The 12,935-nt window shown below is 45.4% G+C and overlaps 1 protein-coding gene across 2 annotated transcripts; it reads left to right on the top strand.

Annotated features, from left to right (window-relative positions):
• Positions 1–194: 194 nt before the first annotated feature.
• Positions 195–12,457, top strand: HUS1 (HUS1 checkpoint clamp component). Of its 2 annotated transcripts, XM_083407979.1 has the most exons (8): positions 195–286; positions 372–499; positions 584–760; positions 1,434–1,541; positions 2,757–2,831; positions 4,355–4,454; positions 10,881–11,000; positions 12,170–12,457. In XM_083407979.1, exons 1-8 carry the CDS (start codon positions 235–237, stop codon positions 12,250–12,252), a joined length of 843 nt encoding a protein of 280 aa, XP_083264105.1. In that variant the 5' UTR covers positions 195–234; the 3' UTR covers positions 12,253–12,457. The 2 variants fall into 2 exon arrangements, with proteins under 2 accessions (XP_083264105.1, XP_083264106.1); XM_083407980.1 differs by lacking the exon at positions 2,757–2,831 and having other exon boundaries at positions 228–286.
• Positions 12,458–12,935: the final 478 nt, after the last annotated feature.

Genomic DNA, 12,935 nt, shown 5'->3' with positions numbered 1-12,935 from the left:
CAGCTTGTGGAAAGTTGCTTTATTTGTCACTTTCATAACCGCATAGAAAATGCAGAGCTGAATTTAGGGAACAAAAATTGGGAAGGGGGTGGAGATGTTTTGAGGCTTTTCTGAGCACTCGGGGTCGAAAGGAAGTGGTTGCGAGCGAGCTGCGGAGCCCTCTCCCGCGGAACCGCGTCCTTGGCGACACTTCCGGCCCCCGAGGGAAGCGGCGAGAAAGGGCCGCCATCCGCGATGCGCTTCCGAGCCAAGATCTCGGACGCCGGCTGCCTGGCGCACTTCAGCCGTGAGTGGCGGGCCGGGGGAGGGAGGCGCCGCTGCTTTCCGGCGGGGCGGCGTCTGGGCTAACGTGGCTCTCCTCCCTCCCGCAGGCGCCGTGGCGACGGTGGCCAGGCTGGCCAAGGCGTGCGCGCTGCGCCTGACGGCCGAGCAGCTGGTCTTCGTGGCGGGCGCCCGAGGGGCGGTGGGGGGCGCCCGCCTGTGGTGCGAGGTCCGCCAGGTAGGCCGGGGCCGGGGCGGCGGGAGTCCGGAGCCGGGCGGGGGGGGGGGGCGCCCCGGTCTCACCCCGCTCCCGCTCTTCCAGGGGAACGTCTTCGACGAGTTCCAGATGGAGGGAGTCGCCGCAGAAAAAAACGAAATCTATCTGGAGGTGACGCCGGAAAACTTGTCCAGAGCCTTAAAAACGGCACAGAATGCGAAGGCGGTGAAAATCAAGTTGACGAACAAGCACTGCCCTTGCCTCACTGTGGCCGTGGAATTGGTGAGGAGAAATGGATGCGGGGGGGGGGGGGGGCGTCTCTCTCTCTCAGGAAAAGAGGTGGATTCTTGCCCGTGAAAAGTGAGGTCGCTCAGGAGGAAAGCCGGCATTCCTCCCCCCCCCCCCCCAGTGGCAGGTGGAGCTCCATTTGTGCCCCAGTTCCAGATCGTGGAAGCCCGGGTGGGAAGAGGTCCCAGTGCCCACCCCCCAGGGCTGCATGCAGGCGTCAAATAGTGTTGGGGACCAAACAGCGCCCTGCAGGGCCCCATAGCATTTGTACCAGGGGACTGGAGCACACTCCGGCAATGCTGTTCTCTAGACTCACCTGTGCAGGTAGACATGAAACCGCTGTAAGTGTGCCTTTGAGCCCCATCTGAGCAGTTGGGCTGAGGGCACCATGATCAATGGGATCAAAAGCTGCTGAGAGTATGAGTCTCCGCGGTTGATCAGTACCTCCTGTCCCCACACTCATCCCGGGGATGAGTCAGTCCCAAAACTAGGCCTGAACTGAAGTTGCCAGAGAATCATGCCCATCCTGGAACACCTGAAGTTTCTCTGCCATAGCCCCCCCCCTTTTTTTTTAAGAAAGGCGTCATTCTTCCATATGTGTTTATAGGATTACAGCCTTCACTGTCGTGAATTTTGGTTATGTGACCTTTTGTTTTCTTCTCTCTAGCCTTCTTTATCCAGCACTAGCCGTGTGGTGACTCACGACATTCCTGTGGGTATTATCCCAAGAAAGCTGTGGAATGACTTCAGGGAACCAAGTGTGCCGGACTTTGATGTGAGCCCCTTTCAGTTTCCACAATATCAAAATTAAATTGTTTTAACAGTATTCCAAATACTTCCCATCTCAAAGGTATTCCACTCCAACAACAAAATTAATTTCCTTTTAGTTAAAATGATTGATTTCATTCAATCTAAAAGTGTTGTAGACTAATAAGCACATTGTGATAATGTAAACATTATTCTACCAAGGATTGCAATTAGTGCAAAAACTTCTTTTTAGAGAGAATGTGTATTTTACCATCTGAGACCAGTGAAAATTTACAGTCTCTCCTGAGTCCATTCCACATTCACTCTTTCATGCACTGCTGCCCATTCATATGACTTGCAAACCTAACTAATGTACCATTCACACAGCCATGCACACCCTCTTCAGAATACTCAGCTTAACGCTTGGCTGCCAACATACCTACCAACTGGTCCTCCCTCTTGAGTGCTGCCCATTTAAAAACAACACAAACTTGGGGCAGTTGAAATATTTTCAGAGCCAAAACTCTCACAGCCAAAAGCAAATGTGTTTTCAAATAATGCAACCTGAGTTTACTTCATTTCCCCCCCATTTCATTGGCTTGGTTTGCACTTAATGTGAAGCAATTGTTTATTCCCCACAAGCAGTTAACAAATATACATACCACCAATACAATTCATTGCTAAGGGAGGCATCCATATTTCAGCCAAAAACTCATCTCCTCAAAAGTGTTTTAAGGCCCTGATTACAGTTTTGACAACTGCAAGGACTTCAGAAATGTATCTCTCTCCAAATAAGTTACTAAACATAAAACAAAACTTTAATTATCTTATTCTAATTAGAAGAAAGGGAGAGTAAACATTCCCTTGTGAAGAATGTTTTTTACAGTTATCTGAGGAAGTTCTTTGAAACAGGACCTTATTCAGAAGCCTGTGGCCAGCTGCTTAGCATTCTTCAATACAACAACAACATTTTTTGTGCTATATAGTTCATTGTAAGCCTTGCTGGAATGTTCACTTTCTGCTTATAATGATATATTGTTCATTTTATTGCAAACCTTTCTCATTATCAATCTAGTTTCTCACAGTCTTACGCCCTTCAACATTCTCGTAGTTGCTATATAGAACTGTGCCCTTGCATGTGACTTTATCCCTTTTAAATTGACATTGGGGGTCATTGCCCAGTAACAGTGTGGGGCAGGCGTGGCTCATCTGCACTTTCAAGGGAGTTGATTTGATTTTGTAGGTCAGCATTTATTTACCAGCGCTGAAGACCATGAAGAGTGTTGTGGAGAGAATGAAAAACCTCTCCAATTCTATAGTAAGTTCTTATATTCTTAACGTGGGAGTAGAAGTGGGGGGAGAGAGATGCATCACTTGGGATGAGTTTTTATGCAATCATTTTAACCGCTGGGTCAAACTGGACAAGACACCATACAACTGGAAATTGTGCGTTTTGTCTTACTTTTTATTTATTTGTTTTTTTAGTAAATAGCAGGCTTGTGTGGCTAATCTAGTTTGGGACCTTGGGGGAAGCTGGAGGGCTTTAATTCTTTACCCCCACTGTGGTACTGATCCAGATTGGATACCCGTGCTTGGTATTTACTTTAGAAAAGACCATCTTGCAGTTGCTAATTGTGTGAATGGTGCCTGGTCTTGGCTCTCACTTGATACTTTGCGCGTAAGACTCCCATCAAGGTTTAGTTATCCAGGATTGCTCTCTGAGTACACAGCTGGTAAGCAATTGGAGCCACTGGAGATGACTAGCATATCATACCTATATGATCCCTCATCCCAGAGGTTTTCAACCTTTTTGAATCCACTGCTTCCTTGACCAGCTTCTTGAGTTCCTTATGGGATACCTGGTAAAAACCAAAACTTGACCATCATTCAAAGGGCACCATGGCACCACTTGAAAACCATTGGCCTATGCCAGTAAGTAATGTAAGGAAAAAGGATCCACACTGCAACATTCCATCTCTTTTAGACTTTGTAAGTGATAAGTAAGCATACACAGGGCTTTTTTTTTCTTTCTAGAAAAAGTGGTGCCAGAACTTGACCTTTTTTAGGGGAGCACCCACCCAAAGTTATTGCACTTTTTAAAGGGGGGGAATCACCCAGCCAAAGTTGTTAAGTTGGAACGTGCCTAAGACGTGCCATATGGAAAAAAGCCCTGAGCATACACATTTTATATAGAATGCTTTACCTGGTTGCATGTCCTGTATACCTGTACAGCCTTCATTGCGAGATGGTGCCAATAATTCCCAGGCCACTGTCTGGTCCCTAAGACTATACAAATTAGTTATCCCTGCCAAACTGACCTTGTGAATGTACAATATTTTCCTCTTTTTTATTGCATGTTTATGAAATGCATGTTTAACTTGTAGCTATGGAATTTTGGCTATCAAGAATTTTACCTGCTCTTGTGTCTTAACAGCAGCTTGATCTGAAATCATTAGTAGATTGTGGTGTTATCTCAGCACTGGAAAGCTTCACTTGCCAAATCTGCAGATCAGTCTGCTGGTTTACCAGCACCAGAGAAGGCTAGGCTTACTTATTTGTCTGAGTCAGTTGACGCTTTTGTTCCTTTGTTCACAGTACTAGAGACCATCCCATGGATGATATTTTTACACACCTCCCTAATTTATATAACTGACTTTTTGATGCTTGGTGATTTGTTGATGCAGAGCTCTTTAGCAGAGTTGTCTCCGTTTGTTTATTTATTGATGTGTCTGGAGGAATAGAACCTTAATTGTTATAAGTGCATTCCCTTGACAAACAGGTGTTGGTAGAATACATTTAGTAGTTGTGAAAAGCATATGAACTGTTTTGTTTACATTGTAGGTAATAGAAGCAAATCTAAATGGAGAAATGAACTTGAAAATAGAAACTGATCTAGTGTGTGTTACAACCCACTTTAAAGACCTTGGGAATCCTCCCTGGGGTAAGCCATTTTCTTTTCTTGTCAGATAACAGATCCTAACAAAAGTACACAACAAAAGCTACAGTCCTGTGTACACTTATCAGGCAGTAAGGGCTTGCTTCTGAGTAACCATGCATAGGTTTGCAGTGCTCTGAAAGTAATCGCCAACAATTTTTAGCCAATTTTATAGTTGTTGTAAAATAGAGCTAGCTTGAGTCTGTCTTTAATAGTTTTCTTTCCCCACGCTCAGAAGTCAGTAACAAAGTGAAAGGAAGGAAATACTGATTTGCGGGTCAAATAATTGAAATAACATTGTAGCTTCAAACAATGGACTAATATACATAGTTAATTATCATGAATGGGGAAAATACAGGTGTATTATGATTCGCAGGGGACCACATATACGTGCAGTGCCATGAAAGAAAGAAAGAAAGAAAGAAAGAGAAAGAAAGAAAGAAAGAAAGAGAGAAAGAAAGAAAGAAATTCAAATCTGGAAATGGCAGGAGAGAGCTGGAGAGCTCTTGTAGCTGGTGAGAAGACCCTCCACAGAGCCTGAAGAGGACGTCGGAGGAAGCCCAGAAGAGAGCAGAGGCATAGCAGGGCTTTGTTTACACTGCTCAGCCTCCCTGAGTAAGAGCTGATGTGCACGGTAGCGCAGCAACAGCAGCCACTTTCCCACATGTCTTCCAGCCTCCTACCGGCCCCAGAGCTTCAATTCTAGTATTTTTTTGTATGGATTGAAGAGAGAGCGGCAGAGAGGGTGCTTAGAGAGCATTCCCCACTTTATGAGAATTCACTTATGTACATGGGGGCCCAGAACATAATCCCCACTTCTGCAAATACAGAATTAGAGGATAGGGTAAAATAGCTATTTGTCAGTATTCTTGGGAGTTCACAAATTTTAACTGATCTTAATGATTAACCAAAAAGGTGTGGTTGCCAGGCTCTTGCTGCTCCTGAAAAGTGTTGTTCCTGATCTCATATGCTATCACAGCCAGAGGTGGGCCACCCATAAGGGGACTAAGGCAGCTGCCTTGGGGGGTGGAATCCCAAGGGGCAGCACTCTCGCAGGTGCCCCACCCCTGCCGCTCCCACCACCAGAGAAGCGAGAAGAAGTGGCAGCTTCCTGCAAGGTCTCACAGAACTCTCGTTGAGTTATACTGCAAGATCTCACGGCTGCCTGCTCCTCTTGTCTCCAGCACTACCAGAGAAGCACGGAGAAGTGCCGTGATCATAGCACAATATCCTGTTCCTTTTCCCAGCTCCAGACTTGGGAATTCCTTCTAGTCTTCTTCTGCAGCTTGTACTGTATAGAGAGAGGTGGAGACTGTCACTGCAGTTGCACAGTCCTTTAGAAGGGCCTCAGAAGTCGGGTGCAGTTGCCAAAACAGTTTGCTCCTCTTCCACAGATCCAATATGGACACAAAGATGGTTGTTTGTAGCGCAGAAGCAAAATATCCTGCTGATCTCCATTGCGGCAAGGGAGGGTTGGGCTTAGTTTGATTTGCTGGTGCCCTTTTAAGGCACAGTACTAGAGTTCCTTTTCTTGCATCTGTGAAGAAGAGTGGGGCTTCTCAGTTTGCTCCTGTGCTTCGGAGATACTCGGAGCACCTTGAAGGTACATAATTGAAGCCAGTTTCCTTCCCATCCTTGCAGCTGGGGCAGGGATTGCTCTCCATAGTTGTGATGGGTTTCTGAAGTTCTGTGCAACTTGCAGAGATAATCTCCACAGACAGATACCACAGCTCCAAGGTTGGGATGGTGGCTAGGATTTGTTAGGTGTGACAGAAGATGGTTGCGCACACTTCATGGTAAACATGATGACTAGAACTGGGGGCTCCTGGTGGTCCTGCTTATTACCTGATGCACTATGAAAAATCATTTTGGTAACACACACTAGTCTTCTCCTTTTCCTGAATGTATTGCAATGATGACCAGTACACACAGGAGCCTATGAACAGAGACATACCATGGGGTTGGCGAAATTGGTCCCCGCTGCCCAGGCCCAGGGGGTGCAAAAATCACCCCAGATTACTCCAACCGAGGAAAGAGAGTTGTGTGGGGTGAGAGACACAAGAGGCAGATTGTATGGATAACAATTGCCTCAGAAGAAGTTGAGATGGGTGATGACTGGGCAGCTGGTGTCTCTGCTGCTGTCTTCGCTTCCACTACCGATGGAGGCTTTTAACTTCTCCCAACCTTCATGTGCACACACAGCCCTCAAAGTCCCCACTTTTCAGGGGCCTGCCTGCCTGCCTCCCTGCTTGCTGCTCTTGTGTGGTACTTGCTCAGCTGGTGGCTGTTGTGATGAAGTGATTTTTTTCTGGGGTGCAGGTGTGCCAATACAGCACATCTGCCTATGCACAAATCTCTGTGCGTACAGAAGCCTCTGGCTGGATGCAGTACAGGGTCTGTCAGTGAGCCCCATTCCAACACGTTCATCATCAGTGCCTGCCACTGCTAGTTCCTCCCTCTCTTCCTTCAGCCACTTCTGGCAGCTTTGGTAGCTCCTGCCCCCCTGCCAAAAAAAATCTATAGTGAAAGCTAACTGGGCAGAGTTAGAGGCATTCTTAGAGTCCATAGAATCTTCCTACCCTTCTACACCGATCATAATCGGGGGGGGGGGGGGGATTTCAACGCCCGTATGGGAACTGATGATAACAACCTTTACAGCCAATATAATCAGATTCAGGACTCTGAAAGCCCAACCGAAGAATGCGTCTCACAACTTTCTAAAGATAATAAATGTAATTTCTCGGGGCTATGCCTAGCCCAGGTCGCAAAAAGAAGGGAGCTGATGATATTAAACGGTAGTAGGGTAGTAGGGAAGAGGACCACCCAGGGGAGTATACCCATCTTTCAAAGATGGGAGGAAGTGTGATAGACTATATTCTGATATCAAGATTCGCCTATAATTCTGTATCGATGTTTCAAGTGGGACATAACACCGAAAGCTACCACCTCCCACTAACTTTAGCGCTCAATGGCTCATCGTTTAACAAACCCACGGCTAACCTTTACTACACCCCCATCGTTAACCTGGGATCATTGGCCCCCAGAAGCATTAAATGGTCCCCCATGCTTAATACAGAGTTAACTCACCTCCTCCATTCGGAAGACGTGAAGACCATCTACTCAGCCATTGTATTAGCCAACACCGGGGCAAAGGCCATGGACTCGTTCAACGAGTTATTAGCAAGACTAAAGACCTTCCTAACAACTGAGATACTTAACTCTGTTACAAAGCGGGCAAAGGATCAAGAAAGTTGGTTTGATTTGGAGTGTAGACAAGCAAGGAAACGTCTGAGATCAACCTATCGGAATTACAGAAACACCGGAGCACCCTCGCTATTTATGGCCTACATCTGTTTAAGACGAAATTACAAACAGCTATTAAAGGTAAAAAAACAAAAAGCCGAGAGAATGGCCTGGTGTAGACTAGTGAAGGCCTCGAATGACAAAGACTCAACCTCCTTCTGGCGTACCATTAGGGGGATCCTGGGCCAAGAGCAGATTGGTCCCACATGCACTGTAGAACCCCAGGAGTGGATGAAATATTTCCAAACCCTCTTCTATGACGACAAAGCTCAGCACAACGATCCAAGTGCCTACTCTGAGAATTTACCATATTGGCCTCTTGTCTCCATAGAGGAGGTGGGGAAATTAATTGCCCAACTGAAAAACAACAAAGCCCCGGGCATAGACTACATTCCAGCAGAGCTCCTGAAGAACAATACCAATTGGTGGGCTCCTATAATGGCGTCAATATTTACATACATCGATTCAACAGGCATAATCCCTGGTTGCTGGACAGAGGCAGTAATCATCCCAATCTATAAAAAGGGTCCTATGGCAGATCCAGCGAGCTACAGACCCATCAGCCTCCTCCCCATTCCCAGCAAATTGTACGCCAAACACCTCCACATTAAACTAATTGACTGGATGGAAACTGAGGCAGTTCTGGCAGAGGAGCAAGCCGGCTTCAGACAGGGCAGAACAACAATAGACCATTGCTTCGTATTAGCACATCTCATTGACAAATATGTCAATAAAACACGTGGGATTCTATACGCAGCATTTATTGACCTAAAGGCAGCCTTTGACTCGATTTCACGAGTCAAACTTTGGGCGAAACTCAATGCTACCAACATTGACAAAAGATTACTATTCTTGATAAAAAGCCTATATAAAGACTCCAAGTTATATGTAAGAGCCTCAGTAAATGGGCAACTAATTGGCCCTGTACCAGCCACCAAAGGAGTCAAGCAGGGTTGCATTCTAGCCCCAGCCTTATTTAACTTATATATCAATGACATGGTCAAACACCTAACATCCCCAGAGTTCCATGCCCCCAAACTGGCCGAAAAATCAACTTCAGTGCTCCTCTATGCGGACGACGTGGTTCTCTTATCACGAACTAAAGTAGGCCTCAAAAGGCTACTAAGAGAATTCTCAGCTTACTGCAGGAGAGATCAATTGGTGGTTAATCACCAAAAAACTAAAGTCATGGTCTTCGCTAGGAGACACAGACATCACAGATGGGAGATGGACAATCAGCCAATAGAACAGGTCAAAATTTTCAAATACCTCGGAGTAGTTTTCCAGTCAACAGGGGCCTGGGAGGCCCACCATAAATATGCTAGGGAAAAAGCATCTCAAAGCGTCAAAATACTGTCTCGCTTTTACTTTACGAAGGGGGGCAGACATATCCCAGCAGCTTTGGAGGTCTTTCAAGCAAAACCCTTGGCACAACTACTCTACGGGGCCCAAATCTGGACGGGAAATCATTGCCGCACACTCGAAACGGTCCAGTCTAAATTCCTAAGACAGATTCTAGCCGTTCCATCATGCGTACCAAATGCGGCCCTACGGCTGGAGACCGGCCTCCTCTCCGTCGAGACCCGGACCTGGATAAGAACATTCAACTATTGGCTTCGTTTAAATTTAAACCCATCCGGACTATTACCTCTAGTAGCACGAGACGCTCATAGAAGTCGGTGGTCCAAAGTAGTGCATCAAAAACTACTTACATGTGGCCTACAAGCACAGCATCTCCTGAAAGTGGGTCTCCCCAAGGCAAAAACCATTATTGATCAGCGCTTGAAGGATATTGAGCAGCAGAATAATCTGGCCTATATTAAGAAATTTAGTGCTTGGTACGCTTATCTGCCCCCCTCCCATTTTGATTTTCGGGCACCTTATTTGTCTACCTTAACCATTCCAAAACTTAGGCGGGCCTTTACACTGGCCAGACTAAATATGTTACCGTCAGCTGTTCTTGAAGGTAGATATCAAAAAATTCCATTTGAGAACCGGCTCTGCCCCTGTGGAGCTGGCTATGTAGAGACGGCATCACACGTTCTCTTGTCTTGCTCCCTATATAAAGATCTCAGGGACGAGACCATCACGCCGCTCCTATCTGCCATCCCCGGCCGCTCTTGCGAAGCCAAATTGTGCTCACTTCTAGCCGACCAGAACAGCTCGACGACAGAGAAGGTTGCCAAATTTATCGAGAGAGCAATGAGACTGAGAGCTGGTATCTGAATGATATCAGTGTGGTCACCCGGATTCCTCGCCTGGGTTTTTATGATTATCATCATTATGTTTTATTACTATTATTTTATTACTTCTGCCAAGTTTTAAGTACTGAGATTATTAATTTACCTAGGGTTTTAATAGGTCACAAGATTTTAACTATATTTGTAATGTACTCCTGTTGGTGTTCGTCCATTGATGCTATGGCCTGTTGGCTATGCAAATAAAGTTTTATTCATTCATTCATGCACGCATCCGTGTGAACTGGCTCTTGGTCCACCCCTCCCCAGTGGCTGAGATTGGAGCTGTGAGCTGGTCTCACGTGGTCCTTACTTTATTTTTTAATTATTGAATTTATATGCTCCCCTATACCTGGAGGTCTCAAGGCAGTTCACAGAAAAGATCACAATATATAAAAACAAAATAAGAACAATAACCCAATAACACCCCCCAAAAAAGAGCCACTGCCCTGCTGACAAGTTAGCTACTAGCCTTGGTTTGTTCTCTCTGAAATGGAAGTATGAGGTGGTTGTCACAATGAGGAATAGAACATAGTACCTACTGGCTGCTTGATCATGTTCATATGTACAGTGGTACCTCTAGTTACGAACTTAATTCATTCCCGAGGTCTGTTCTCTTAACTAGATGCGTGCTTTCACTAATGGGGCCTCTTGCTGCCGCTGCGCCGCCAGCACACAATTTCCGTTTTTATCCTGGGGCAAAGTTCTCAACTCGAGGTAACTTCCAGGTTAGCGGAGTTTGTAACCTGAAGTGTTTGTAACCTGAGACGCTTGTAACTCGAGGTACCACTGTACTTGGAAGTAAAATGCACAGATTACAGCCTTAAACTACAACCCTTTAAAAAACTTGTTCTAGTTAATAAAAGTTTCTATTTTTTGTGAATTTCTGTAGGCTCCCAAAAGTCGAGTCAAGAGAGAGATCTCGAGACCATGGCCGAGGCCCGCATTGACATTAAGAGACTTCTCCAGTTACTTGCAGGGCAGCAAGTGAATCCCACAAAAGCACTGTGTAGTAAGTGACCCTTTGGGCCTGTTGCTTGAACAAGTCATTTGCCACTCTATGAAGAAGATGCCACGGGTTTGGAAGGGATTGGCATATCCTTCCTGCAAAACCTAATTTCAACATTTCCACACACCACTGTATTTGGACCAGCATTCTTAGGGCCAAACCAGACACCATGGGGAGATTGTTGCTGTTATTGATAGTAATTTTTTCTTATCTTTATTTTAGATGTTATGATTTATGTGGAAATTTGGTTGTGTATATTTTGATATTTCTTTATTGTTTATGACTACTTTCGTTATATTTGTAATTAGGTTCTGTTTCCCACACACACACCATGTGTGGAAAGGTGGCATACGAAAAAAATTATATATGTATGTATGAATCATGTTTATGTACCGTATTTTTCGCCCTATAGGACGCACTTTTTCCCCTCCAAAAATGAAGGGGAAATGTGTGTGCGTCCTATGGGGTGAATGCAGGCTTTCGCTGAAGCCTGGAGAGCGAGGGGGGTTGGTGCGCACCGACCCCTCTCACTCTCCAGGCTTCAGGAAGCTATTCGCAAGCCACGGGAGAGCTGCGCGACTTCGCACAGCTCTCCTGTGGCTAGTGGACAGCTTGCCTGCACCCAGAAGCTTGGGGCGCACTGAGCTCAGCCCCAGACTTCGGGCTTCGCGCAGCTCTCCCACGGCTTGCGGATAGCAGCCTGTTCTGGGGTCAGGGGAAGCTCGGGCTTCCCCCACCCCAGCCCCGCACCTGGGGGGGAAATAAAAAAAAAAAATCTTTATTTCCCCCCCAAAAAACTAGGTGCGCCCTATGGGGCGAAAAATATGGTAACTCACCTCAGCCCTCCCTTGCCCAGCTCCACCAGGGCATATGCATCTGTAGGCAGAGTCAGGTCTGCTGTCAAGTGGCTGTTGTTGAAAGTGCCTTTTGTCTAGGAGGGAGGACCTGATGCAGCTTTTCTTTTTGTTGTCTTTCTCTTGGTTGGGAAAAACAGTTTTTTAAAAGTTTTGGAGGTTGATGGTAGCCATGTTCAAAATATTCCAGACCTCCTGCAGCTTGGCCTCTGCATCTGTTTGGCCTTCAAAACTGGAGAATGTTGGCTATTGTTGAACGTGATATTTTGGGCCCTCTGTCATCCTTTGAAGTTTAAAATATGGACTTGTGTTTTGCAGATATTGCAAGCAAAAGGATTGTTCACTTCATCTTGCTCCACGAAGATGTTTCTCTTCAATATTTCATTCCAGCCCTTGTATGAATTGAACAGTTGTTCCAGCTCACCTGTTTCCAATGCTGCAGTGTCTTCTCAAAGGCGCTGAACCAGGCACAGGAAGACGGGGTGGGGGACACGAGTGCTCGCTATGCTTGTTTAAACCCCTTTTGTAATCAGATTCTGTGCAGAGAACTGTATATTTAATACCTTATATTTGGTAAATAGAAGAAGTAAAAAAAAATCTGTTTGACTGGGCTATATATTTTATTAAAGAAACAATCCATTAGATCTTTAGTTATTCTGGTTCTCCATGCAGCAAAAAACTGTTGGTTTTTTCTTTTAAAAAATCTTGTTTCTCAGTCACCTATCAGTTCCATATATTCTACGCCTCCTGTCCATTCCATCATTCATTACTGCATATAGGTCACTTCAGTCATATTAAAATTCTCCAGTACCCTCAGAGCTTCCATTTAGGCAACAGATTGATCCCAGTTAGGATTCTGACTTCCAAGTAGCTATGGACCTCTAGGGTCAGGGCACACACATCAGAAACTTTAACTGGGCAATATATATATACATTGGCAACAATGTTTATCATTAAGAGAATCATCTTTTCTAAGCAATAAATGAAGTTTACTAATTTATAGGTATGTAAAGTAATTCTAAAAATGTATCATACTGTTAGAGGTTTGTAGGTGCTAGAATTTAATTCAGGCTTGGGCATCAAA

The sequence above is a fragment of the Podarcis tiliguerta genome, assembly GCF_965153285.1.
Source record: "Podarcis tiliguerta genome assembly, chromosome: 13".
Classification (NCBI taxonomy): Eukaryota; Metazoa; Chordata; class Lepidosauria; order Squamata; family Lacertidae; genus Podarcis; species Podarcis tiliguerta.
Note: the sequence above shows the minus strand (reverse complement) of the source record. Positions and strands in the feature narration are given on the sequence as shown.